Here is a 27,915-nt window from a genome sequence, read left to right on the forward strand (position 1 = left end):
GGCTGTGATGTTCAGAGTGGAGATCCCTGCCCTGCAATGTGCTACTGAGAAGTAGACCACTTGTAGCTGAGTGTCAACATCAGAGGATCTATTCTGGGCCCAAAACACTTATGCAATCATGAAGGAGGCTATATTCCATTAGGAGTCTCAGGATATTTGTTATGTCACCAAAACCTCTTGAAAATATCTACAGGTGTGCTGTGGAGAGGTTTCTGACTGATCGCATCACCGATTGGTCTGGAGGAGCCTCTGCACAGGATGACAAGTGGCTGCAGTGGTTTGTAAACTCAGCTAGCTCCATCACAGGAACAACCCATTGAGGACACCTTCAAAAGGCAATGCCTCAAGAAGTCAGCATCCATTACTACCCATCATGAGGAGGTACAGGAGCCTGAAGCCGGGCACTCAACAGATCATGAACAGCTTCTTCCCTCCACCATCAGATTTCTGAATGGTCCATAAATCCATGAACACTACACCTCATTATTCTTTATTGTTGCAGTACTTCCTTTGTAATTTATAGCCATTTTTAAAACTTTGCTCTTTACTGCTGCTAAGCAAATAACAAATATCACATCATTTAACTCAAAGATAATAATACTGATTCTGTGGGCATCCTTCCAATTCACAGGAATGATGGGCAATCAGTTTCAGTGTCAGGTCAACACCCAGCATGCAGGGGTGGTGGCTTGTTTCTGAGATGTAGTAATGCCTTGGATATGACAGCAGGGTGCCTATTAGTAAAACTGCAAATGAGATTCAACTTGGTGCTGTTGAGGATAGCGAGAAATATTGAATACAGTAGATGGAGATATTTATCAGCACTGCTATGTACACAGGGCCCTTTGCACAATCACAAAAACAGTTACTTTCCACTCACTAACCCACCCCCATCACCACTACTTTCGGGACTTACAAACAATCTATGTGTATGCAGTGAGCTATCATGTCTTCATATTAATTGTGCTTTGTTATTATTATTGTGTTCCTTGTGGAGTAACATTTATTTGTTCTCTTTAACACTTGCGTAATGGAAATGACATTAAACAATCTTGAGTCTGGAAACTAATGGTCCAGGCAAACAATTGGAAAGTGAACAGTGTCCTAGGTACTAATTTTTAGAAGAGACATGAGCAGAAATACGAGATCACTGCTGAACTTGAATTTACTTACACTAATTATTTTCATTGGCAGAACACAGGTTGACAAGAGATCCCATAAAGTTATTGCTAACCATCAGCCAATAATACGATCGTCCACAAGGACACCGGAGCGTCCCCTTGCCTTGAATGCTGTCCGGCCACTGACTGCACAGGCTGCCTTACAGAGGTTGCCAAATAGAGCCTTCCTTCTGCCCAGCAAAGGGAGCAACATCAAACACTGAGGTAATGTCAGCAATAACTCTACACTGCCAGCTGTTGTGTGCTGAGGTACAGTAGAGAAAAACTGTACTCTGCAAGGTGTGTGCTGAGGTACAGTGGAGAATAACTGTACTCTGCAAGGGGTTATGTGCTGAGGTGACTGTAGAGAATAACTGTACTCTACAAGGTGTTTTGTGCTGAGGTACTGTTGGGAATAACTGTACTCTGCAAGGTGTTGTGTGCTGAGGTGACTGTAGAGAATAACTATACTCTACAAGCTGTTTTGTGCTGAGGTACTGTAGAGAATAACTACTCTACAAGGTGTTGTGTGCTGAGGTACTGTTGGGAATAACTACTCTACAAGGTGTTGTGTGCTGAGGTGACTGTAGAGAATAACTGTACTCTGCAAGGTGTTGTGTGCTGAGGTACTGTTGGGAATAACTACTCTACAAGGTGTTGTGTGCTGAGGTACTGTTGGGAATAACTACTCTACAAGGTGTTGTGTGCTGAGGTGACTGTAGAGAATAACTGTACTCTGCAAGGTGTTGTGTGCTGAGGTACTGTTGGGAATAACTACTCTACAAGGTGTTGTGTGCTGAGGTACTGTTGGGAATAACTGTACTCTGCAAGGTGTTGTGTGCTGAGGTACTGTTGGGAATAACTACTCTACAAGGTGTTGTGTGCTGAGATGACTGTAGAGAATAACTGTACTCTACAAAGTGTTGTGTGCTGAGGTGACTGTAGAGAATAACTGTACTCTGCAAGGTGTTGTGTGCTGAGGTACTGTTGGGAATAACTGTACTCTACAAGGTGTGTGCTGAGGTACTGTAGAGAATAACTGTACTCTACAAGGTGTTGTGTGCTGAGGTACTGTAGAGAATAACTGTACTCTACAAGGTGTTGTGTGCTGAGGTACTGTTGGGAATAACTGTACTCTGCAAAGTGTTGTGTGCTGAGGTGACTATAGAGAATAACTGTACTCTTCAAGGTGTTGTGTGCTGAGGTACTGTTGCGAATAACTGTACTCTACAAGGTGTTGTGTGCTGAGGTACTGTTGGGAATAACTGTACTCTACAAGGTGTTGTGTGCTGAGCTGACTGTAGAGAATAACTGTACTCTGCAATGTGTTGTGTGCTGAGGTACTGTTGGGAATAACTGTACTCTACAAGGTGTTGTGTGCTGAGGTACTGTTGGGAATAACTACTCTACAAGCTGTTGTGTGCTGAGGTACTGTTGGGAATAACTGTACTCTGCAAGGTGTTGTGTGCTGAGGTGACTGTAGAGAATAACTGTACTCTGCAAGGTGTTGTGTGCTGAGGTACTGTTGGGAATAACTGTACTCTGCAAGGTGTGTGCTGAGGTGACTGTAGAGAATAACTGTACTCTACAGGGTGTTTTGTGGTGAGGTACTGTAGAGAATAACTGTACTCTACAAGGTGTTGTGTGCTGAGGTACTGTTGAGAATAACTGTACTCTACAAGGTGTTGTGTGCTGAGGTACTGTTGGGAACAACTGTACTCTACAAAGTGTTGTGTGCTGAGGTGACTGTAGAGAATAACTGTACTCTGCAAGGTGTGTGCTGAGGTACTGTTGGGAATAACTGTACTCTACAAGGTGTTGTGTGCTGAGGTACTGTTGGGAATAGCTGTACTCTACAAGGTGTTGTGTGCTGAGGTGACTGTAGAGAATAACTGTACTCTGCAAGGTGTTGTGTGCTGAGGTACTGTTGGGAATAGCTGTACTCTGCAAGGCGTTGTGTGCTGAGGTGACTGTAGAGAATAACTGTATTCTGCAACGTGTAGTGTCCTGAGGTAACTGTAGAGAATAACTGTACTCTGCAAGGTGTTGTGTGCTGATTTACTATTTTTAGTAACTGTACTCTGCAAGGTGTTGTGTGCTGAGGTACTGTTGGGAATAACTGTACTCTACAAGGTGTTGTGTGCTGAGGTACTGTTGGGAATAGCTGTACTCTGCAAGGTGTTGTGTGCTGAGGTGACTGTAGAGAATAACTGTATTCTGCAATGTGTAGTGTCCTGAGGTAACTGTAGAGAATAACTGTACTCTGCAAGGTGTTGTGTGCTGATTTACTATTTTTAGTAACTGTACTCTGCAAAGTGTTGTGTGCTGAGGTACTGTTGGGAATAGCTGTACTCTACAAGGAGTTGTCTGCTGAGGTGACTGTAGAGAATAACTGTACTCTGCAAGGTGTTGTGTGCTGAGGTACTGTTGGGAATAACTGTAATCTACAAGGTGTGTGCTGAGGTACTGTTGGGAATAACTGTACTCTACAAGGTGTTGTGTGCTGAGGTGACTGTAGAGAATAACTGTACTCTGCAAGGTGTTGTGTGCTGAGGTACTGTTGGGAATAACTGTACTCTACAAGGTGTTGTGTGCTGAGGTACTGTTGGTAATAGCTGTACTCTGCAATGTGTTGTGTGCTGAGGTGACTGTAGAGAATAACTGTATTCTGCAACGTGTAGTGTCCTGAGGTAACTGTAGAGAATAACTGTACTCTGCAAGGTGTTGTGTGCTGATTTACTATTTTTAGTAACTGTACTCTGCAAGGTGTTGTGTGCTGAGGTACTGTTGGGAATAGCTGTACTCTACAAGGTGTTGTGTGCTGAGGTACTGTTGGGAATAACTGTACTCTGCAAGGTGTTGTGTGCTGAGGTGACTGTAGAGAATAACTATACTCTACAAGGTGTTTTGTGCTGAGGTACTGTAGAGAATAACTACTCTGCAAGGTGTTGTGTGCTGAGGTGACTGTAGAGAATAACTGTACTCTGCAAGGTGTTGTGTGCTGAGGTGACTGTAGAGAATAACTGTACTCTACAAGGTGTTGTGTGCTGAGGTGACTGTAGAGAATAACTATACTCTACAAGGTGTTTTGTGCTGAGGTACTGTAGAGAATAACTACTCTACAAGGTGTTGAGTGCTGAGGTGACTGTAGAGAATAACTGTACTCTACAAGGTGTTGTGTGCTGAGGTACTGTTGAGAATAACTATACTCTACAAGGTGTTTTGTGCTGAGGTACTGTAGAGAATAACTACTCTACAAGGTGTTGAGTGCTGAGGTGACTGTAGAGAATAACTGTACTCTACAAGGTGTTGTGTGCTGAGGTACTGTTGAGAATAACTGTACTCTGCAAGGTGTTGTGTGCTGAGGTACTGTTGGGAATAACTGTACTCTACAAGGTGTTGTGTGCTGAGGTACTGTTGGGAATAACTGTACTCTACAAGGTGTGTGCTGAGGTACTGTTGGGAATAACTGTACTCTACAAGGTGTGTGCTGAGGTACTGTTGGGAATAACTGTACTCTACAAGGTGTGTGCTGAGGTACTGTTGGGAATAACTGTACTCTACAAGGTGTTGTGTGCTGAGGTACTGTTGGGAATAACTGTACTCTACAAGGTGTGTGCTGAGGTACTGTTGGGAATAACTGTACTCTACAAGGTGTGTGCTGAGGTACTGTTGGGAATAGCTGTACTCTACAAGGTGTTGTGTGCTGAGGTGACTGTAGAGAATAACTGTACTCTGCAAGGTGTTGTGTGCTGAGGTACTGTTGGGAATAGCTGTACTCTGCAAGGTGTTGTGTGCTGAGGTGACTGTAGAGAATAACTGTATTCTGCAACGTGTAGTGTCCTGAGGTAACTGTAGAGAATAACTGTACTCTGCAAGGTGTTGTGTGCTGATTTACTATTTTTAGTAACTGTACTCTGCAAGGTGTTGTGTGCTGAGGTACTGTTGGGAATAGCTGTACTCTACAAGGTGTTGTGTGCTGAGGTGACTGTAGAGAATAACTGTACTCTGCAAGGTGTTGTGTGCTGAGGTACTGTTGGGAATAACTGTACTCTACAAGGTGTGTGCTGAGGTACTGTTGGGAATAACTGTACTCTACAAGGTGTGTGCTGAGGTACTGTTGGGAATAACTGTACTCTACAAGGTGTTGTGTGCTGAGGTACTGTTGGGAATAACTACTCTACAAGGTGTTGTGTGCTGAGGTGACTGTAGAGAATAACTGTACTCTGCAAGGTGTTGTGTGCTGAGGTACTGTTGGGAATAACTGTACTCTACAAGGTGTGTGCTGAGGTACTGTTGGGAATAACTGTACTCTACAAGGTGTGTGCTGAGGTACTGTTGGGAATAACTGTACTCTACAAGGTGTTGTGTGCTGAGGTACTGTTGGGAATAACTGTACTCTACAAGGTGTGTGCTGAGGTACTGTTGGGAATAACTGTACTCTACAAGGTGTTGTGTGCTGAGGTACTGTTGGGAATAGCTGTACTCTACAAGGTGTTGTGTGCTGAGGTGACTGTAGAGAATAACTGTACTCTGCAAGGTGTTGTGTGCTGAGGTACTGTTGGGAATAGCTGTACTCTGCAAGGCGTTGTGTGCTGAGGTGACTGTAGAGAATAACTGTATTCTGCAACGTGTAGTGTCCTGAGGTAACTGTAGAGAATAACTGTACTCTGCAAGGTGTTGTGTGCTGATTTACTATTTTTAGTAACTGTACTCTGCAAGGTGTTGTGTGCTGAGGTACTGTTGGGAATAACTGTACTCTACAAGGTGTTGTGTGCTGAGGTACTGTTGGGAATAGCTGTACTCTGCAAGGTGTTGTGTGCTGAGGTGACTGTAGAGAATAACTGTATTCTGCAATGTGTAGTGTCCTGAGGTAACTGTAGAGAATAACTGTACTCTGCAAGGTGTTGTGTGCTGATTTACTATTTTTAGTAACTGTACTCTGCAAAGTGTTGTGTGCTGAGGTACTGTTGGGAATAGCTGTACTCTACAAGGAGTTGTCTGCTGAGGTGACTGTAGAGAATAACTGTACTCTGCAAGGTGTTGTGTGCTGAGGTACTGTTGGGAATAACTGTAATCTACAAGGTGTGTGCTGAGGTACTGTTGGGAATAACTGTACTCTACAAGGTGTTGTGTGCTGAGGTGACTGTAGAGAATAACTGTACTCTGCAAGGTGTTGTGTGCTGAGGTACTGTTGGGAATAACTGTACTCTACAAGGTGTTGTGTGCTGAGGTACTGTTGGGAATAGCTGTACTCTGCAATGTGTTGTGTGCTGAGGTGACTGTAGAGAATAACTGTATTCTGCAACGTGTAGTGTCCTGAGGTAACTGTAGAGAATAACTGTACTCTGCAAGGTGTTGTGTGCTGATTTACTATTTTTAGTAACTGTACTCTGCAAGGTGTTGTGTGCTGAGGTACTGTTGGGAATAGCTGTACTCTACAAGGTGTTGTGTGCTGAGGTACTGTTGGGAATAACTGTACTCTGCAAGGTGTTGTGTGCTGAGGTGACTGTAGAGAATAACTATACTCTACAAGGTGTTTTGTGCTGAGGTACTGTAGAGAATAACTACTCTGCAAGGTGTTGTGTGCTGAGGTGACTGTAGAGAATAACTGTACTCTGCAAGGTGTTGTGTGCTGAGGTGACTGTAGAGAATAACTGTACTCTACAAGGTGTTGTGTGCTGAGGTGACTGTAGAGAATAACTATACTCTACAAGGTGTTTTGTGCGGAGGTACTGTAGAGAATAACTACTCTACAAGGTGTTGAGTGCTGAGGTGACTGTAGAGAATAACTGTACTCTACAAGGTGTTGTGTGCTGAGGTACTGTTGAGAATAACTGTACTCTACAAGGTGTTGTGTGCTGAGGTACTGTTGGGAACAACAGTACTCTACAAAGTGTTGTGTGCTGAGGTGACTGTAGAGAATAACTACTCTACAAGGTGTTGTGTGCTGAGGTACTGTTGAGAATAACTGTACTCTACAAGGTGTGTGCAGAGGTACTGTTGGGAATAACTGTACTCTGCAAGGTGTTGTGTGCTGAGGTGACTGTAGAGAATAACTGTACTCTGCAAGGTGTTGTGTGCTGAGGTGACTGTAGAGAATAACTGTACTCTACAAGGTGTTGTGTGCTGAGGTGACTGTAGAGAATAACTATACTCTACAAGGTGTTTTGTGCTGAGGTACTGTAGAGAATAACTACTCTACAAGGTGTTGAGTGCTGAGGTGACTGTAGAGAATAACTGTACTCTACAAGGTGTTGTGTGCTGAGGTACTGTTGAGAATAACTGTACTCTGCAAGGTGTTGTGTGCTGAGGTACTGTTGGGAATAACTGTACTCTACAAGGTGTTGTGTGCTGAGGTACTGTTGGGAATAACTGTACTCTACAAGGTGTGTGCTGAGGTACTGTTGGGAATAACTGTACTCTACAAGGTGTGTGCTGAGGTACTGTTGGGAATAACTGTACTCTACAAGGTGTGTGCTGAGGTACTGTTGGGAATAACTGTACTCTACAAGGTGTTGTGTGCTGAGGTACTGTTGGGAATAACTGTACTCTACAAGGTGTGTGCTGAGGTACTGTTGGGAATAACTGTACTCTACAAGGTGTGTGCTGAGGTACTGTTGGGAATAGCTGTACTCTACAAGGTGTTGTGTGCTGAGGTGACTGTAGAGAATAACTGTACTCTGCAAGGTGTTGTGTGCTGAGGTACTGTTGGGAATAGCTGTACTCTGCAAGGTGTAGTGTGCTGAGGTGACTGTAGAGAATAACTGTATTCTGCAACGTGTAGTGTCCTGAGGTAACTGTAGAGAATAACTGTACTCTGCAAGGTGTTGTGTGCTGATTTACTATTTTTAGTAACTGTACTCTGCAAGGTGTTGTGTGCTGAGGTACTGTTGGGAATAGCTGTACTCTACAAGGTGTTGTGTGCTGAGGTGACTGTAGAGAATAACTGTACTCTGCAAGGTGTTGTGTGCTGAGGTACTGTTGGGAATAACTGTACTCTACAAGGTGTGTGCTGAGGTACTGTTGGGAATAACTGTACTCTACAAGGTGTGTGCTGAGGTACTGTTGGGAATAACTGTACTCTACAAGGTGTTGTGTGCTGAGGTACTGTTGGGAATAACTACTCTACAAGGTGTTGTGTGCTGAGGTGACTGTAGAGAATAACTGTACTCTGCAAGGTGTTGTGTGCTGAGGTACTGTTGGGAATAACTACTCTACAAGGTGTTGTGTGCTGAGGTACTGTTGGGAATAACTACTCTACAAGGTGTTGTGTGCTGAGGTGACTGTAGAGAATAACTGTACTCTGCAAGGTGTTGTGTGCTGAGGTACTGTTGGGAATAACTGTACTCTACAAGGTGTTGTGTGCTGAGGTACTGTTGGGAATAGCTGTACTCTGCAATGTGTTGTGTGCTGAGGTGACTGTAGAGAATAACTGTATTCTGCAACGTGTAGTGTCCTGAGGTAACTGTAGAGAATAACTGTACTCTGCAAGGTGTTGTGTGCTGATTTACTATTTTTAGTAACTGTACTCTGCAAGGTGTTGTGTGCTGAGGTACTGTTGGGAATAGCTGTACTCTACAAGGTGTTGTGTGCTGAGGTACTGTTGGGAATAACTGTACTCTGCAAGGTGTTGTGTGCTGAGGTGACTGTAGAGAATAACTATACTCTACAAGGTGTTTTGTGCTGAGGTACTGTAGAGAATAACTACTCTGCAAGGTGTTGTGTGCTGAGGTGACTGTAGAGAATAACTGTACTCTGCAAGGTGTTGTGTGCTGAGGTGACTGTAGAGAATAACTGTACTCTACAAGGTGTTGTGTGCTGAGGTGACTGTAGAGAATAACTATACTCTACAAGGTGTTTTGTGCGGAGGTACTGTAGAGAATAACTACTCTACAAGGTGTTGAGTGCTGAGGTGACTGTAGAGAATAACTGTACTCTACAAGGTGTTGTGTGCTGAGGTACTGTTGAGAATAACTGTACTCTACAAGGTGTTGTGTGCTGAGGTACTGTTGGGAACAACAGTACTCTACAAAGTGTTGTGTGCTGAGGTGACTGTAGAGAATAACTACTCTACAAGGTGTTGTGTGCTGAGGTACTGTTGAGAATAACTGTACTCTACAAGGTGTGTGCAGAGGTACTGTTGGGAATAACTGTACTCTGCAAGGTGTTGTGTGCTGAGGTGACTGTAGAGAATAACTGTACTCTGCAAGGTGTTGTGTGCTGAGGTGACTGTAGAGAATAACTGTACTCTACAAGGTGTTGTGTGCTGAGGTGACTGTAGAGAATAACTATACTCTACAAGGTGTTTTGTGCTGAGGTACTGTAGAGAATAACTACTCTACAAGGTGTTGAGTGCTGAGGTGACTGTAGAGAATAACTGTACTCTACAAGGTGTTGTGTGCTGAGGTACTGTTGAGAATAACTGTACTCTGCAAGGTGTTGTGTGCTGAGGTACTGTTGGGAATAACTGTACTCTACAAGGTGTTGTGTGCTGAGGTACTGTTGGGAATAACTGTACTCTACAAGGTGTGTGCTGAGGTACTGTTGGGAATAACTGTACTCTACAAGGTGTGTGCTGAGGTACTGTTGGGAATAACTGTACTCTACAAGGTGTGTGCTGAGGTACTGTTGGGAATAACTGTACTCTACAAGGTGTTGTGTGCTGAGGTACTGTTGGGAATAACTGTACTCTACAAGGTGTGTGCTGAGGTACTGTTGGGAATAACTGTACTCTACAAGGTGTGTGCTGAGGTACTGTTGGGAATAGCTGTACTCTACAAGGTGTTGTGTGCTGAGGTGACTGTAGAGAATAACTGTACTCTGCAAGGTGTTGTGTGCTGAGGTACTGTTGGGAATAGCTGTACTCTGCAAGGTGTAGTGTGCTGAGGTGACTGTAGAGAATAACTGTATTCTGCAACGTGTAGTGTCCTGAGGTAACTGTAGAGAATAACTGTACTCTGCAAGGTGTTGTGTGCTGATTTACTATTTTTAGTAACTGTACTCTGCAAGGTGTTGTGTGCTGAGGTACTGTTGGGAATAGCTGTACTCTACAAGGTGTTGTGTGCTGAGGTGACTGTAGAGAATAACTGTACTCTGCAAGGTGTTGTGTGCTGAGGTACTGTTGGGAATAACTGTACTCTACAAGGTGTGTGCTGAGGTACTGTTGGGAATAACTGTACTCTACAAGGTGTGTGCTGAGGTACTGTTGGGAATAACTGTACTCTACAAGGTGTTGTGTGCTGAGGTACTGTTGGGAATAACTACTCTACAAGGTGTTGTGTGCTGAGGTGACTGTAGAGAATAACTGTACTCTGCAAGGTGTTGTGTGCTGAGGTACTGTTGGGAATAACTACTCTACAAGGTGTTGTGTGCTGAGGTACTGTTGGGAATAACTACTCTACAAGGTGTTGTGTGCTGAGGTGACTGTAGAGAATAACTGTACTCTGCAAGGTGTTGTGTGCTGAGGTACTGTTGGGAATAACTACTCTACAAGGTGTTGTGTGCTGAGGTGACTGTAGAGAATAACTGTACTCTGCAAGGTGTTGTGTGCTGAGGTACTGTTGGGAATAACTACTCTACAAGGTGTTGTGTGCTGAGGTACTGTTGGGAATAACTGTACTCTGCAAGGTGTTGTGTGCTGAGGTACTGTTGGGAATAACTACTCTACAAGGTGTTGTGTGCTGAGGTACTGTAGAGAATAACTGTACTCTGCAAGGTGTTGTGTGCTGAGGTACTGTTGGGAATAACTACTTTACAAGGTGTTGTGTGCTGAGGTACTGTTGGGAATAACTGTACTCTACAAGGTGTGTGCTGAGGTACTGTAGAGAATAACTGTACTCTACAAGGTGTTGTGTGCTGAGGTACTATTGAGAATAACTGTACTCTGCAAGGTGTTGTGTGCTGAGGTACTGTAGAGAATAACTGTACTCTACAAGGTGTTGTGTGCTGAGGTACTGTTGGGAATAACTGTACTCTGCAAAGTGTTGTGTGCTGATGTGACTATAGAGAATAACTGTACTCTACAAGGTGTTGTGTGCTGAGGTACTGTTGGGAATAACTGTACTCTACAAGGTGTTGTGTGCTGAGGTACTGTTGGGAATAACTGTACTCTACAAGCTGTTGTGTGCTGAGCTGACTGTAGAGAATAACTGTACTCTGCAAGGTGTTGTGTGCTGAGGTACTGTTGGGAATAACTGTACTCTACAAGGTGTTGTGTGCTGAGGTACTGTTGGGAATAACTACTCTACAAGGTGTTGTGTGCTGAGGTACTGTTGGGAATAACTGTACTCTGCAAGGTGTTGTGTGCTGAGGAGACTGTAGAGAATAACTGTACTCTGCAAGGTGTTGTGTGCTGAGGTACTGTTGGGAATAACTGTACTCTGCAAGGTGTGTGCTGAGGTGACTGTAGAGAATAACTGTACTCTACAGGGTGTTTTGTGGTGAGGTACTTTAGAGAATAACTGTACTCTACAAGGTGTTGTGTGCTGAGGTACTGTTGGGAATAGCTGTACTCTACAAGGTGTTGTGTGCTGAGGTGACTGTAGACAATAACTGTACTCTGCAAGGTGTTGTGTGCTGAGGTACTGTTGGGAATAACTGTACTCTACAAGGTGTGTGCTGAGGAACTGTTGGGAATAACTGTACTCTACAAGGTGTTGTGTGCTGAGGTGACTGTAGAGAATAACTGTACTCTGCAAGGTGTTGTGTGCTGAGGTACTGTTGGGAATAACTGTACTCTACAAGGTGTTGTGTGCTGAGATGACTGTAGAGAATAACTGTACTCTACAAAGTGTTGTGTGCTGAGGTACTGTTGGGAATAACTACTTTACAAGGTGTTGTGTGCTGAGGTACTGTTGGGAATAACTGTACTCTACAAGGTGTGTGCTGAGGTACTGTAGAGAATAACTGTACTCTACAAGGTGTTGTGTGCTGAGGTACTATTGAGAATAACTGTACTCTGCAAGGTGTTGTGTGCTGAGGTGACTATAGAGAATAACTGTACTCTTCAAGGTGTTGTGTGCTGAGGTACTGTTGCGAATAACTGTACTCTACAAGGTGTTGTGTGCTGAGGTACTGTTGGGAATAACTGTACTCTACAAGGTGTTGTGTGCTGAGCTGACTGTAGAGAATAACTGTACTCTGCAAGGTGTTGTGTGCTGAGGTACTGTTGGGAATAACTGTACTCTACAAGGTGTTGTGTGCTGAGGTACTGTTGGGAATAACTACTCTACAAGCTGTTGTGTGCTGAGGTACTGTTGGGAATAACTGTACTCTGCAAGGTGTTGTGTGCTGAGGTGACTGTAGAGAATAACTGTACTCTGCAAGGTGTTGTGTGCTGAGGTACTGTTGGGAATAACTGTACTCTGCAAGGTGTGTGCTGAGGTGACTGTAGAGAATAACTGTACTCTACAGGGTGTTTTGTGGTGAGGTACTGTAGAGAATAACTGTACTCTACAAGGTGTTGTGTGCTGAGGTACTGTTGGGAACAACTGTACTCTACAAAGTGTTGTGTGCTGAGGTGACTGTAGAGAATAACTGTACTCTGCAAGGTGTTGTGTGCTGAGGTACTGTTGGGAATAACTGTACTCTACAAGGTGTGTGCTGAGGTGCTGTTGGGAATAACTGTACTCTACAAGGTGTGTGCTGAGGTACTGTTGGGAATAACTGTACTCTACAAGGTGTGTGCTGAGGTACTGTTGGGAATAACTGTACTCTACAAGGTGTTGTGTGCTGAGGTACTGTTGGGAATAACTGTACTCTACAAGGTGTGTGCTGAGGTACTGTTGGGAATAACTGTACTCTACAAGGTGTGTGCTGAGGTACTGTTGGGAATAACTGTACTCTACAAGGTGTTGTGTGCTGAGGTACTGTTGGGAATAACTGTACTCTACAAGGTGTGTGCTGAGGTACTGTTGGGAATAACTGTACTCTACAAGGTGTTGTGTGCTGAGGTACTGTTGGGAATAGCTGTACTCTACAAGGTGTTGTGTGCTGAGGTGACTGTAGAGAATAACTGTACTCTGCAAGGTGTTGTGTGCTGAGGTACTGTTGGGAATAGCTGTACTCTGCAAGGCGTTGTGTGCTGAGGTGACTGTAGAGAATAACTGTATTCTGCAACGTGTAGTGTCCTGAGGTAACTGTAGAGAATAACTGTACTCTGCAAGGTGTTGTGTGCTGATTTACTATTTTTAGTAACTGTACTCTGCAAGGTGTTGTGTGCTGAGGTACTGTTGGGAATAGCTGTACTCTACAAGGTGTTGTGTGCTGAGGTGACTGTAGAGAATAACTGTACTCTGCAAGGTGTTGTGTGCTGAGGTACTGTTGGGAATAACTGTACTCTACAAGGTGTTGTGTGCTGAGGTACTGTTGGGAATAGCTGTACTCTGCAAGGTGTTGTGTGCTGAGGTGACTGTAGAGAATAACTGTATTCTGCAATGTGTAGTGTCCTGAGGTAACTGTCTAGAATAACTGTACTCTGCAAGGTGTTGTGTGCTGATTTACTATTTTTAGTAACTGTACTCTGCAAGGTGTTATGTGCTGAGGTACTGTTGGGAATAGCTGTACTCTACAAGGAGTTGTCTGCTGAGGTGACTGTAGAGAATAACTGTACTCTGCAAGGTGTTGTGTGCTGAGGTACTGTTGGGAATAACTGTAATCTACAAGGTGTGTGCTGAGGTACTGTTGGGAATAACTGTACAATACAAGGTGTTGTGTGATGAGGTGACTGTAGAGAATAACTGTACTCTGCAAGGTGTTGTGTGCTGAGGTACTGTTGGGAATAACTGTACTCTACAAGGTGTTGTGTGCTGAGGTACTGTTGGGAATAGCTGTACTCTGCAATGTGTTGTGTGCTGAGGTGACTGTAGAGAATAACTGTATTCTGCAACGTGTAGTGTCCTGAGGTAACTGTAGAGAATAACTGTACTCTGCAAGGTGTTGTGTGCTGATTTACTATTTTTAGTAACTGTACTCTGCAAGGTGTTGTGTGCTGAGGTACTGTTGGGAATAGCTGTACTCTACAAGGTGTTGTGTGCTGAGGTACTGTTGGGAATAACTGTACTCTGCAAGGTGTTGTGTGCTGAGGTGACTGTAGAGAATAACTATACTCTACAAGGTGTTTTGTGCTGAGGTACTGTAGAGAATAACTACTCTACAAGGTGTTGTGTGCTGAGGTACTGTTGAGAATAACTGTACTCTACAAGGTGTGTGCAGAGGTACTGTTGGGAATAACTGTACTCTGCAAGGTGTTGTGTGCTGAGGTGACTGTAGAGAATAACTGTACTCTGCAAGGTGTTGTGTGCTGAGGTGACTGTAGAGAATAACTGTACTCTACAAGGTGTTGTGTGCTGAGGTGACTGTAGAGAATAACTATACTCTACAAGGTGTTTTGTGCTGAGGTACTGTAGAGAATAACTACTCTACAAGGTGTTGAGTGCTGAGGTGACTGTAGAGAATAACTGTACTCTACAAGGTGTTGTGTGCTGAGGTACTGTAGAGAATAACTGTACTCTACAAGGTGTTGTGTGCTGAGGTACTGTTGGGAACAACAGTACTCTACAAAGTGTTGTGTGCTGAGGTGACTGTAGAGAATAACTGTACTCTGCAAGGTGTTGTGTGCTGAGGTACTGTTGGGAATAACTGTACTCTACAAGGTGTTGTGTGCTGAGGTACTGTTGGGAATAACTGTACTCTACAAGGTGTGTGCTGAGGTACTGTTGGGAATAACTGTACTCTACAAGGTGTGTGCTGAGGTACTGTTGGGAATAACTGTACTCTACAAGGTGTGTGCTGAGGTACTGTTGGGAATAACTGTACTCTACAAGGTGTTGTGTGCTGAGGTACTGTTGGGAATAACTGTACTCTACAAGGTGTGTGCTGAGGTACTGTTGGGAATAACTGTACTCTACAAGGTGTGTGCTGAGGTACTGTTGGGAATAGCTGTACTCTACAAGGTGTTGTGTGCTGAGGTGACTGTAGAGAATAACTGTACTCTGCAAGGTGTTGTGTGCTGAGGTACTGTTGGGAATAGCTGTACTCTGCAAGGTGTTGTGTGCTGAGGTGACTGTAGAGAATAACTGTATTCTGCAACGTGTAGTGTCCTGAGGTAACTGTAGAGAATAACTGTACTCTGCAAGGTGTTGTGTGCTGATTTACTATTTTTAGTAACTGTACTCTGCAAGGTGTTGTGTGCTGAGGTACTGTTGGGAATAGCTGTACTCTACAAGGTGTTGTGTGCTGAGGTGACTGTAGAGAATAACTGTACTCTGCAAGGTGTTGTGTGCTGAGGTACTGTTGGGAATAACTGTACTCTACAAGGTGTGTGCTGAGGTACTGTTGGGAATAACTGTACTCTACAAGGTGTGTGCTGAGGTACTGTTGGGAATAACTGTACCCTACAAGGTGTTGTGTGCTGAGGTACTGTTGGGAATAACTACTCTACAAGGTGTTGTGTGCTGAGGTGACTGTAGAGAATAACTGTACTCTGCAAGGTGTTGTGTGCTGAGGTACTGTTGGGAATAACTACTCTACAAGGTGTTGTGTGCTGAGGTACTGTTGGGAATAACTACTCTACAAGGTGTTGTGTGCTGAGGTGACTGTAGAGAATAACTGTACTCTGCAAGGTGTTGTGTGCTGAGGTACTGTTGGGAATAACTACTCTACAAGGTGTTGTGTGCTGAGGTGACTGTAGAGAATAACTGTACTCTGCAAGGTGTTGTGTGCTGAGGTACTGTTGGGAATAACTACTCAAGAAGGTGTTGTGTGCTGAGGTACTGTTGGGAATAACTGTACTCTGCAAGGTGTTGTGTGCTGAGGTACTGTTGGGAATAACTACTCTACAAGGTGTTGTGTGCTGAGGTACTGTAGAGAATAACTGTACTCTGCAAGGTGTTGTGTGCTGAGGTACTGTTGGGAATAACTACTTTACAAGGTGTTGTGTGCTGAGGTACTGTTGGGAATAACTGTACTCTACAAGGTGTGTGCTGAGGTACTGTAGAGAATAACTGTACTCTACAAGGTGTTGTGTGCTGAGGTACTATTGAGAATAACTGTACTCTGCAAGGTGTTGTGTGCTGAGGTACTGTAGCGAATAACTGTACTCTACAAGGTGTTGTGTGCTGAGGTACTGTTGGGAATAACTGTACTCTGCAAAGTGTTGTGTGCTGATGTGACTATAGAGAATAACTGTACTCTACAAGGTGTTGTGTGCTGAGGTACTGTTGGGAATAACTGTACTCTACAAGGTGTTGTGTGCTGAGGTACTGTTGGGAATAACTGTACTCTACAAGGTGTTGTGTGCTGAGCTGACTGTAGAGAATAACTGTACTCTGCAAGGTGTTGTGTGCTGAGGTACTGTTGGGAATAACTGTACTCTACAAGGTGTTGTGTGCTGAGGTACTCTTGGGAATAACTACTCTACAAGGTGTTGTGTGCTGAGGTACTGTTGGGAATAACTGTACTCTGCAAGGTGTTGTGTGCTGAGGAGACTGTAGAGAATAACTGTACTCTGCAAGGTGTTGTGTGCTGAGGTACTGTTGGGAATAACTGTACTCTGCAAGGTGTGTGCTGAGGTGACTGTAGAGAATAACTGTACTCTACAGGGTGTTTTGTGGTGAGGTACTTTAGAGAATAACTGTACTCTACAAGGTGTTGTGTGCTGAGGTACTGTTGGGAATAGCTGTACTCTACAAGGTGTTGTGTGCTGAGGTGACTGTAGACAATAACTGTACTCTGCAAGGTGTTGTGTGCTGAGGTGACTGTAGAGAATAACTGTACTCTGCAAGGTGTTGTGTGCTGAGGTACTGTTGGGAATAACTGTACTCTACAAGGTGTTGTGTGCTGAGGTACTATAGAGAATAACTGTACTCTACAAGGTGTTGTGTGCTGAGGTACTGTTGGGAATAACTACTTTACAAGGTGTTGTGTGCTGAGGTACTGTTGGGAATAACTGTACTCTACAAGGTGTGTGCTGAGGTACTGTAGAGAATAACTGTACTCTACAAGGTGTTGTGTGCTGAGGTACTATTGAGAATAACTGTACTCTGCAAGGTGTTGTGTGCTGAGGTACTGTAGAGAATAACTGTATTCTGCAACGTGTAGTGTCCTGAGGTAACTGTAGAGAATAACTTTACTCTGCAAGGTGTTGTGTGCTGATTTACTATTTTTAGTAACTGTACTCTGCAAGGTGTTGTGTGCTGAGGTACTGTTGGGAATAGCTGTACTCTACAAGGTGTTGTGTGCTGAGGTGACTGTAGAGAATAACTGTACTCTACAGGGTGTTTTGTGGTGAGGTACTTTAGAGAATAACTGTACTCTACAAGGTGTTGTGTGCTGAGGTACTGTTGGGAATAGCTGTACTCTACAAGGTGTTGTGTGCTGAGGTGACTGTAGAGAATAACTGTACTCTGCAAGGTGTTGTGTGCTGAGGTACTGTTGGGAATAACTGTACTCTACAAGGTGTGTGCTGAGGAACTGTTGGGAATAACTGTACTCTACAAGGAGTTGTGTGCTGAGGTGACTGTAGAGAATAACTGTACTCTGCAAGGTGTTGTGTGCTGAGGTACTGTTGGGAATAGCTGTACTCTACAAGGTGTTGTGTGCTGAGATGACTGTAGAGAATAACTGTACTCTACAAAGTGTTGTGTGCTGAGGTGACTGTAGAGAATAACTGTACTCTGCAAGGTGTTGTGTGCTGAGGTACTGTATAGAATAACTGTACTCTACAAGGTGTGTGCTGAGGTACTGTAGAGAATAACTGTACTCTACAAGGTGTTGTGTGCTGAGGTACTATTGAGAATAACTGTACTCTGCAAGGTGTTGTGTGCTGAGGTACTGTAGAGAATAACTGTATTCTGCAACGTGTAGTGTCCTGAGGGAACTGTAGAGAATAACTGTACTCTGCAAGGTGTTGTGTGCTGATTTACTATTTTTAGTAACTGTACTCTGCAAGGTGTTGTGTGCTGAGGTACTGTTGGGAATAGCTGTACTCTACAAGGTGTTGTGTGCTGAGTTGACTGTAGAGAATAACTGTACTCTACAAGGTGTTTTGTGCTGAGGTACTGTTGGGAATAACTGTACTCTGCAAGGTGTTGTGTGCTGAGGTGACTGTAGAGAATAACTATACTCTACAAGGTGTTTTGTGCTGAGGTACTGTAGAGAATAACTACTCTACAAGGTGTTGTGTGCTGAGGTACTGTTGAGAATAACTGTACTCTACAAGGTGTGTGCTGAGGTACTGTTGGGAATAACTGTACTCTGCAAGGTGTTGTGTGCTGGGGTGACTGTAGAGAATAACTGTACTCTGCAAGGTGTTGTGTGCTGAGGTGACTGTAGAGAATAACTGTACTCTACAAGGTGTTTTGTGCTGAGGTACTGTTGGGAATAACTGTACTCTGCAAGGTGTTGTGTGCTGAGGTGACTGTAGAGAATAACTATACTCTACAAGGTGTTTTGTGCTGAGGTACTGTAGAGAATAACTACTCTACAAGGTGTTGTGTGCTGAGGTGACTGTAGAGAATAACTGTACTCTACAGGGTGTTTTGTGGTGAGGTACTGTAGAGAATTACTGTACTCTACAAGGTGTTGTGTGCTGAGGTACTGTTGAGAATAACTGTACTCTACAAGGTGTTGTGTGCTGAGGTACTGTTGGGAACAACTGTACTCTACAAGGTGTGTGCTGAGGTACTGTTGGGAATAACTGTACTCTACAAGGTGTTGTGTGCTGAGGTACTGTTGGGAATAACTGTACTGTACAAGGTGTGTGCTGAGGTACTGTTGGGAATAACTGTACTCTACAAGGTGTGTGCTGAGGTACTGTTTGGAATAACTGTACTCTACAAGGTGTTGTGTGCTGAGGTACTGTTGGGAATAACTGTACTCTACAAGGTGTGTGCTGAGGTACTGTTGGGAATAACTGTACTCTACAAGGTGTTGTGTGCTGAGGTACTGTTGGGAATAGCTGTACTCTACAAGGTGTTGTGTGCTGATTTACTATTTTTAGTAACTGTACTCTGCAAGGTGTTGTGTGCTGAGGTACTGTTGGGAATAGCTGTACTCTACAAGGTGTTGTGTGCTGAGGTGACTGTAGAGAATAACTGTACTCTGCAAGGTGTTGTGTGCTGAGGTACTGTTGGGAATAACTGTACTCTACAAGGTGTGTGCTGAGGTACTGTTGGGAATAACTGTACTCTACAAGGTGTGTGCTGAGGTACTGTTGGGAATAGCTGTACTCTACAAGGTGTTGTGTGCTGAGGTGACTGTAGAGAATAACTGTACTCTACAGGGTGTTTTGTGGTGAGGTACTTTAGAGAATAACTGTACTCTACAAGGTGTTGTGTGCTGAGGTACTGTTGGGAATAGCTGTACTCTACAAGGTGTTGTGTGCTGAGGTGACTGTAGAGAATAACTGTACTCTGCAAGGTGTTGTGTGCTGAGGTACTGTTGGGAATAACTGTACTCTACAAGGTGTGTGCTGAGGAACTGTTGGGAATAACTGTACTCTACAAGGAGTTGTGTGCTGAGGTGACTGTAGAGAATAACTGTACTCTGCAAGGTGTTGTGTGCTGAGGTACTGTTGGGAATAGCTGTACTCTACAAGGTGTTGTGTGCTGAGATGACTGTAGAGAATAACTGTACTCTACAAAGTGTTGTGTGCTGAGGTGACTGTAGAGAATAACTGTACTCTGCAAGGTGTTGTGTGCTGAGGTACTGTATAGAATAACTGTACTCTACAAGGTGTGTGCTGAGGTACTGTAGAGAATAACTGTACTCTACAAGGTGTTGTGTGCTGAGGTACTATTGAGAATAACTGTACTCTGCAAGGTGTTGTGTGCTGAGGTACTGTAGAGAATAACTGTATTCTGCAACGTGTAGTGTCCTGAGGGAACTGTAGAGAATAACTGTACTCTGCAAGGTGTTGTGTGCTGATTTACTATTTTTAGTAACTGTACTCTGCAAGGTGTTGTGTGCTGAGGTACTGTTGGGAATAGCTGTACTCTACAAGGTGTTGTGTGCTGAGTTGACTGTAGAGAATAACTGTACTCTACAAGGTGTTTTGTGCTGAGGTACTGTTGGGAATAACTGTACTCTGCAAGGTGTTGTGTGCTGAGGTGACTGTAGAGAATAACTATACTCTACAAGGTGTTTTGTGCTGAGGTACTGTAGAGAATAACTACTCTACAAGGTGTTGTGTGCTGAGGTACTGTTGAGAATAACTGTACTCTACAAGGTGTGTGCTGAGGTACTGTTGGGAATAACTGTACTCTGCAAGGTGTTGTGTGCTGGGGTGACTGTAGAGAATAACTGTACTCTGCAAGGTGTTGTGTGCTGAGGTGACTGTAGAGAATAACTGTACTCTACAAGGTGTTTTGTGCTGAGGTACTGTTGGGAATAACTGTACTCTGCAAGGTGTTGTGTGCTGAGGTGACTGTAGAGAATAACTATACTCTACAAGGTGTTTTGTGCTGAGGTACTGTAGAGAATAACTACTCTACAAGGTGTTGTGTGCTGAGGTGACTGTAGAGAATAACTGTACTCTACAGGGTGTTTTGTGGTGAGGTACTGTAGAGAATTACTGTACTCTACAAGGTGTTGTGTGCTGAGGTACTGTTGAGAATAACTGTACTCTACAAGGTGTTGTGTGCTGAGGTACTGTTGGGAACAACTGTACTCTACAAGGTGTGTGCTGAGGTACTGTTGGGAATAACTGTACTCTACAAGGTGTTGTGTGCTGAGGTACTGTTGGGAATAACTGTACTGTACAAGGTGTGTGCTGAGGTACTGTTGGGAATAACTGTACTCTACAAGGTGTGTGCTGAGGTACTGTTTGGAATAACTGTACTCTACAAGGTGTTGTGTGCTGAGGTACTGTTGGGAATAACTGTACTCTACAAGGTGTGTGCTGAGGTACTGTTGGGAATAACTGTACTCTACAAGGTGTTGTGTGCTGAGGTACTGTTGGGAATAGCTGTACTCTACAAGGTGTTGTGTGCTGATTTACTATTTTTAGTAACTGTACTCTGCAAGGTGTTGTGTGCTGAGGTACTGTTGGGAATAGCTGTACTCTACAAGGTGTTGTGTGCTGAGGTGACTGTAGAGAATAACTGTACTCTGCAAGGTGTTGTGTGCTGAGGTACTGTTGGGAATAACTGTACTCTACAAGGTGTGTGCTGAGGTACTGTTGGGAATAACTGTACTCTACAAGGTGTGTGCTGAGGTACTGTTGGGAATAACTGTACTCTACAAGGTGTTGTGTGCTGAGGTACTGTTGGGAATAACTACTCTACAAGGTGTTGTGTGCTGAGGTGACTGTAGAGAATAACTGTACTCTGCAAGGTGTTGTGTGCTGAGGTACTGTTGGGAATAACTACTCTACAAGGTGTTGTGTGCTGAGGTACTGTTGGGAATAACTACTCTACAAGGTGTTGTGTGCTGAGGTGACTGTAGAGAATAACTGTACTCTGCAAGGTGTTGTGTGCTGAAGTACTGTTGGGAATAACTACTCTACAAGGTGTTGTGTGCTGAGGTGACTGTAGAGAATAACTGTACTCTGCAAGGTGTTGTGTGCTGAGGTACTGTTGGGAATAACTACTCTGCAAGGTGTTGTGTGCTGAGGTGACTGTAGAGAATAACTGTATACTGCAACTTGTAGTGTCCTGAGGTAACTGTAGAGAATAACTGTACTCTGCAAGGTGTTGTGTGCTGATTTACTATTTTTAGTAACTGTACTCTGCAAGGTGTTGTGTGCTGAGGTACTGTTGGGAATAGCTGTACTCTACAAGGTGTTGTGTGCTGAGGTGACTGTAGAGAATAGCTGTACTCTGCAAGGTGTTGTGTGCTGAGGTACTGTTGGGAATAACTGTACTCTACAAGGTGTGTGCTGAGGTACTGTTGGGAATAACTGTACTCTACAAGGTGTGTGCTGAGGTACTGTTGGGAATAACTGTACTCTACAAGGTGTTGTGTGCTGAGGTACTGTTGGGAATAACTACTCTACAAGGTGTTGTGTGCTGAGGTGACTGTAGAGAATAACTGTACTCTGCAAGGTGTTGTGTGCTGAGGTACTGTTGGGAATAACTACTTTACAAGGTGTTGTGTGCTGAGGTACTGTTGGGATTAACTACTCTACAAGGTGTTGTGTGCTGCGGTGACTGTAGAGAATAACTGTACTCTGCAAGGTGTTGTGTGCTGAGGTACTGTTGGGAATAACTACTCTACAAGGTGTTGTGTGCTGAGGTGACTGTAGAGAATAACTGTACTCTGCAAGGTGTTGTGTGCTGAGGTACTGTTGGGAATAACTACTCTACAAGGTGTTGTGTGCTGAGGTACTATTGAGAATAGCTGTACTCTACAAGGTGTTGTGTGCTGAGGTACTGTAGAGAATAACTGTACTCTACAAGGTGTTGTGTGCTGAGGTACTGTTGGGAATAACTACTCTGCAAAGTGTTGTGTGCTGAGGTGACTATAGAGAATAACTGTACTCTACAAGGTGTTGTGTGCTGAGGTACTGTTGGGAATAACTGTACTCTACAAGGTGTGTGCTGAGGTACTGTTGGGAATAACTGTACTCTACAAGGTGTGTGCTGAGGTACTGTTGGGAATAACTGTACTCTACAAGGTGTTGTGTGCTGAGGTACTGTTGGGAATAACTGTACTCTACAAGGTGTGTGCTGAGGTACTGTTGGGAATAACTGTACTCTACAAGGTGTTGTGTGCTGAGGTACTGTTGGGAATAACTACTCTACAAGGTGTTGTGTGCTGAGGTGACTGTAGAGAATAACTGTACTCTGCAAGGTGTTGTGTGCTGAGGTACTGTTGGGAATAGCTGTACTCTGCAAGGTGTTGTGTGCTGAGGTGACTGTAGAGAATAACTGTACTCTGCAAGGTGTTGTGTGCTGAGGTACTGTTGGGAATAACTACTCTACAAGGTGTTGTGTGCTGAGGTGACTGTAGAGAATAACTGTACTCTGCAAGGTGTTGTGTGCTGAGGTACTGTTGGGAATAACTACTCTACAAGGTGTTGTGTGCTGAGGTACTGTTGGGAATAACTGTACTCTGCAAGGTGTTGTGTGCTGAGGTACTGTTGGGAATAACTACTCTACAAGGTGTTGTGTGCTGAGATGACTGTAGAGAATAACTGTACTCTACAAAGTGTTGTGTGCTGAGGTGACTGTAGAGAATAACTGTACTCTGCAAGGTGTTGTGTGCTGAGGTACTGTAGAGAATAACTGTACTCTACAAGGTGTTGTGTGCTGAGGTACTATAGAGAATAACTGTACTCTACAAGGTGTTGTGTGCTGAGGTACTGTTGGGAATAACTACTTTACAAGGTGTTGTGTGCTGAGGTACTGTTGGGAATAACTGTACTCTACAAGGTGTTTGCTGAGGTACTGTAGAGAATAACTGTACTCTACAAGGTGTTGTGTGCTGAGGTACTGTAGAGAATAACTGTACTCTACAAGGTGTTGTGTGCTGAAGTACTGTTGGGAATAACTGTACTCTACAAGGTGTGTGCTGAGGTACTGTAGAGAATAACTGTACTCTACAAGGTGTTGTGTGCTGAGGTACTATTGAGAATAGCTGTACTCTACAAGGTGTTGTGTGCTGAGGTGACTGTAGAGAATAACTGTACTCTACAAGGTGTTGTGTGCTGAGGTACTGTTGGGAATAACTGTACTCTACAAGGTGTGTGCTGAGGTACTGTTGGGAATAACTGTACTCTGCAAGGTGTTGTGTGCTGGGGTGACTGTAGAGAATAACTGTACTCTGCAAGGTGTTGTGTGCTGAGGTGACTGTAGAGAATAACTGTACTCTACAAGGTGTTTTGTGCTGAGGTACTGTTGGGAATAACTGTACTCTGCAAGGTGTTGTGTGCTGAGGTGACTGTAGAGAATAACTATACTCTACAAGGTGTTTTGTGCTGAGGTACTGTAGAGAATAACTACTCTACAAGGTGTTGTGTGCTGAGGTGACTGTAGAGAATAACTGTACTCTACAGGGTGTTTTGTGGTGAGGTACTGTAGAGAATTACTGTACTCTACAAGGTGTTGTGTGCTGAGGTACTGTTGAGAATAACTGTACTCTACAAGGTGTTGTGTGCTGAGGTACTGTTGGGAACAACTGTACTCTACAAGGTGTGTGCTGAGGTACTGTTGGGAATAACTGTACTCTACAAGGTGTTGTGTGCTGAGGTACTGTTGGGAATAACTGTACTCTACAAGGTGTGTGCTGAGGTACTGTTGGGAATAACTGTACTCTACAAGGTGTGTGCTGAGGTACTGTTTGGAATAACTGTACTCTACAAGGTGTTGTGTGCTGAGGTACTGTTGGGAATAACTGTACTCTACAAGGTGTGTGCTGAGGTACTGTTGGGAATAACTGTACTCTACAAGGTGTTGTGTGCTGAGGTACTGTTGGGAATAGCTGTACTCTACAAGGTGTTGTGTGCTGATTTACTATTTTTAGTAACTGTACTCTGCAAGGTGTTGTGTGCTGAGGTACTGTTGGGAATAGCTGTACTCTACAAGGTGTTGTGTGCTGAGGTGACTGTAGAGAATAACTGTACTCTGCAAGGTGTTGTGTGCTGAGGTACTGTTGGGAATAACTGTACTCTACAAGGTGTGTGCTGAGGTACTGTTGGGAATAACTGTACTCTACAAGGTGTGTGCTGAGGTACTGTTGGGAATAACTGTACTCTACAAGGTGTTGTGTGCTGAGGTACTGTTGGGAATAACTACTCTACAAGGTGTTGTGTGCTGAGGTGACTGTAGAGAATAACTGTACTCTGCAAGGTGTTGTGTGCTGAGGTACTGTTGGGAATAACTACTCTACAAGGTGTTGTGTGCTGAGGTACTGTTGGGAATAACTACTCTACAAGGTGTTGTCTGCTGAGGTACTATAGAGAATAACTGTACTCTACAAGGTGTTGTGTGCTGAGGTACTGTTGGGAATAACTACTTTACAAGGTGTTGTGTGCTGAGGTACTGTTGGGAATAACTGTACTCTACAAGGTGTGTGCTGAGGTACTGTAGAGAATAACTGTACTCTACAAGGTGTTGTGTGCTGAGGTACTATTGAGAATAGCTGTACTCTACAAGGTGTTGTGTGCTGAGGTACTGTAGAGAATAACTGTACTCTACAAGGTGTTGTGTGCTGAAGTACTGTTGGGAATAACTGTACTCTACAAGGTGTGTGCTGAGGTACTGTTTGGAATAACTGTACTCTACAAGGTGTTGTGTGCTGAGGTACTGTTGGGAATAACTGTACTCTACAAGGTGTGTGCTGAGGTACTGTTGGGAATAACTGTACTCTACAAGGTGTTGTGTGCTGAGGTACTGTTGGGAATAGCTGTACTCTACAAGGTGTTGTGTGCTGAGGTGACTGTAGAGAATAACTGTACTCCGCAAGGTGTTGTGTGCTGAGGTACTGTTGGGAATAGCTGTACTCTGCAAGGTGTTGTGTGCTGAGGTGACTGTAGAGAATAACTGTATACTGCAACGTGTAGTGTCCTGAGGTAACTGTAGAGAATAACTGTACTCTGCAAGGTGTTGTGTGCTGATTTACTATTTTTAGTAACTGTACTCTGCAAGGTGTTGTGTGCTGAGGTACTGTTGGGAATAGCTGTACTCTACAAGGTGTTGTGTGCTGAGGTGACTGTAGAGAATAGCTGTACTCTGCAAGGTGTTGTGTGCTGAGGTACTGTTGGGAATAACTGTACTCTACAAGGTGTGTGCTGAGGTACTGTTGGGAATAACTGTACTCTACAAGGTGTGTGCTGAGGTACTGTTGGGAATAACTGTACTCTACAAGGTGTTGTGTGCTGAGGTACTGTTGGGAATAACTACTCTACAAGGTGTTGTGTGCTGAGGTGACTGTAGAGAATAACTGTACTCTGCAAGGTGTTGTGTGCTGAGGTACTGTTGGGAATAACTACTTTACAAGGTGTTGTGTGCTGAGGTACTGTTGGGAATAACTACTCTACAAGGTGTTGTGTGCTGCGGTGACTGTAGAGAATAACTGTACTCTGCAAGGTGTTGTGTGCTGAGGTACTGTTGGGAATAACTACTCTACAAGGTGTTGTGTGCTGAGGTGACTGTAGAGAATAACTGTACTCTGCAAGGTGTTGTGTGCTGAGGTACTGTTGGGAATAACTACTCTACAAGGTGTTGTGTGCTGAGGTACTATTGAGAATAGCTGTACTCTACAAGGTGTTGTGTGCTGAGGTACTGTAGAGAATAACTGTACTCTACAAGGTGTTGTGTGCTGAGGTACTGTTGGGAATAACTACTCTGCAAAGTGTTGTGTGCTGAGGTGACTATAGAGAATAACTGTACTCTACAAGGTGTTGTGTGCTGAGGTACTGTTGGGAATAACTGTACTCTACAAGGTGTGTGCTGAGGTACTGTTGGGAATAACTGTACTCTACAAGGTGTGTGCTGAGGTACTGTTGGGAATAACTGTACTCTACAAGGTGTTGTGTGCTGAGGTACTGTTGGGAATAACTGTACTCTACAAGGTGTGTGCTGAGGTACTGTTGGGAATAACTGTACTCTACAAGGTGTTGTGTGCTGAGGTACTGTTGGGAATAACTACTCTACAAGGTGTTGTGTGCTGAGGTGACTGTAGAGAATAACTGTACTCTGCAAGGTGTTGTGTGCTGAGGTACTGTTGGGAATAGCTGTACTCTGCAAGGTGTTGTGTGCTGAGGTGACTGTAGAGAATAACTGTACTCTGCAAGGTGTTGTGTGCTGAGGTACTGTTGGGAATAACTACTCTACAAGGTGTTGTGTGCTGAGGTGACTGTAGAGAATAACTGTACTCTGCAAGGTGTTGTGTGCTGAGGTACTGTTGGGAATAACTACTCTACAAGGTGTTGTGTGCTGAGGTACTGTTGGGAATAACTGTACTCTGCAAGGTGTTGTGTGCTGAGGTACTGTTGGGAATAACTACTCTACAAGGTGTTGTGTGCTGAGATGACTGTAGAGAATAACTGTACTCTACAAAGTGTTGTGTGCTGAGGTGACTGTAGAGAATAACTGTACTCTGCAAGGTGTTGTGTGCTGAGGTACTGTAGAGAATAACTGTACTCTACAAGGTGTTGTGTGCTGAGGTACTATAGAGAATAACTGTACTCTACAAGGTGTTGTGTGCTGAGGTACTGTTGGGAATAACTACTTTACAAGGTGTTGTGTGCTGAGGTACTGTTGGGAATAACTGTACTCTACAAGGTGTTTGCTGAGGTACTGTAGAGAATAACTGTACTCTACAAGGTGTTGTGTGCTGAGGTACTGTAGAGAATAACTGTACTCTACAAGGTGTTGTGTGCTGAAGTACTGTTGGGAATAACTGTACTCTACAAGGTGTGTGCTGAGGTACTGTAGAGAATAACTGTACTCTACAAGGTGTTGTGTGCTGAGGTACTATTGAGAATAGCTGTACTCTACAAGGTGTTGTGTGCTGAGGTGACTGTAGAGAATAACTGTACTCTACAAGGTGTTGTGTGCTGAGGTACTGTTGGGAATAACTGTACTCTACAAGGTGTGTGCTGAGGTACTGTTGGGAATAACTGTACTCTGCAAGGTGTTGTGTGCTGGGGTGACTGTAGAGAATAACTGTACTCTGCAAGGTGTTGTGTGCTGAGGTGACTGTAGAGAATAACTGTACTCTACAAGGTGTTTTGTGCTGAGGTACTGTTGGGAATAACTGTACTCTGCAAGGTGTTGTGTGCTGAGGTGACTGTAGAGAATAACTATACTCT

General features: G+C 43.9%; 1 protein-coding gene across 2 annotated transcripts in view; it reads left to right on the plus strand.

Moving 5' to 3' along the window:
* Positions 1-27,915, plus strand: part of lrrc56 (leucine rich repeat containing 56) — a 351,577-nt gene that overhangs the window by 230,460 nt on the left and 93,202 nt on the right. For both annotated transcript variants that reach the window (XM_073049966.1, XM_073049967.1), the window contains one exon: positions 1,195-1,385. In XM_073049966.1, the coding sequence (XP_072906067.1) occupies positions 1,195-1,384 (190 nt within the window). In that variant the 3' untranslated portion in view covers position 1,385. The remainder of the gene's footprint in view (positions 1-1,194; positions 1,386-27,915) is intronic.

This window comes from Hemitrygon akajei, chromosome 6 (assembly GCF_048418815.1).
Source record: "Hemitrygon akajei chromosome 6, sHemAka1.3, whole genome shotgun sequence".
NCBI lineage: Eukaryota > Metazoa > Chordata > Chondrichthyes > Myliobatiformes > Dasyatidae > Hemitrygon > Hemitrygon akajei.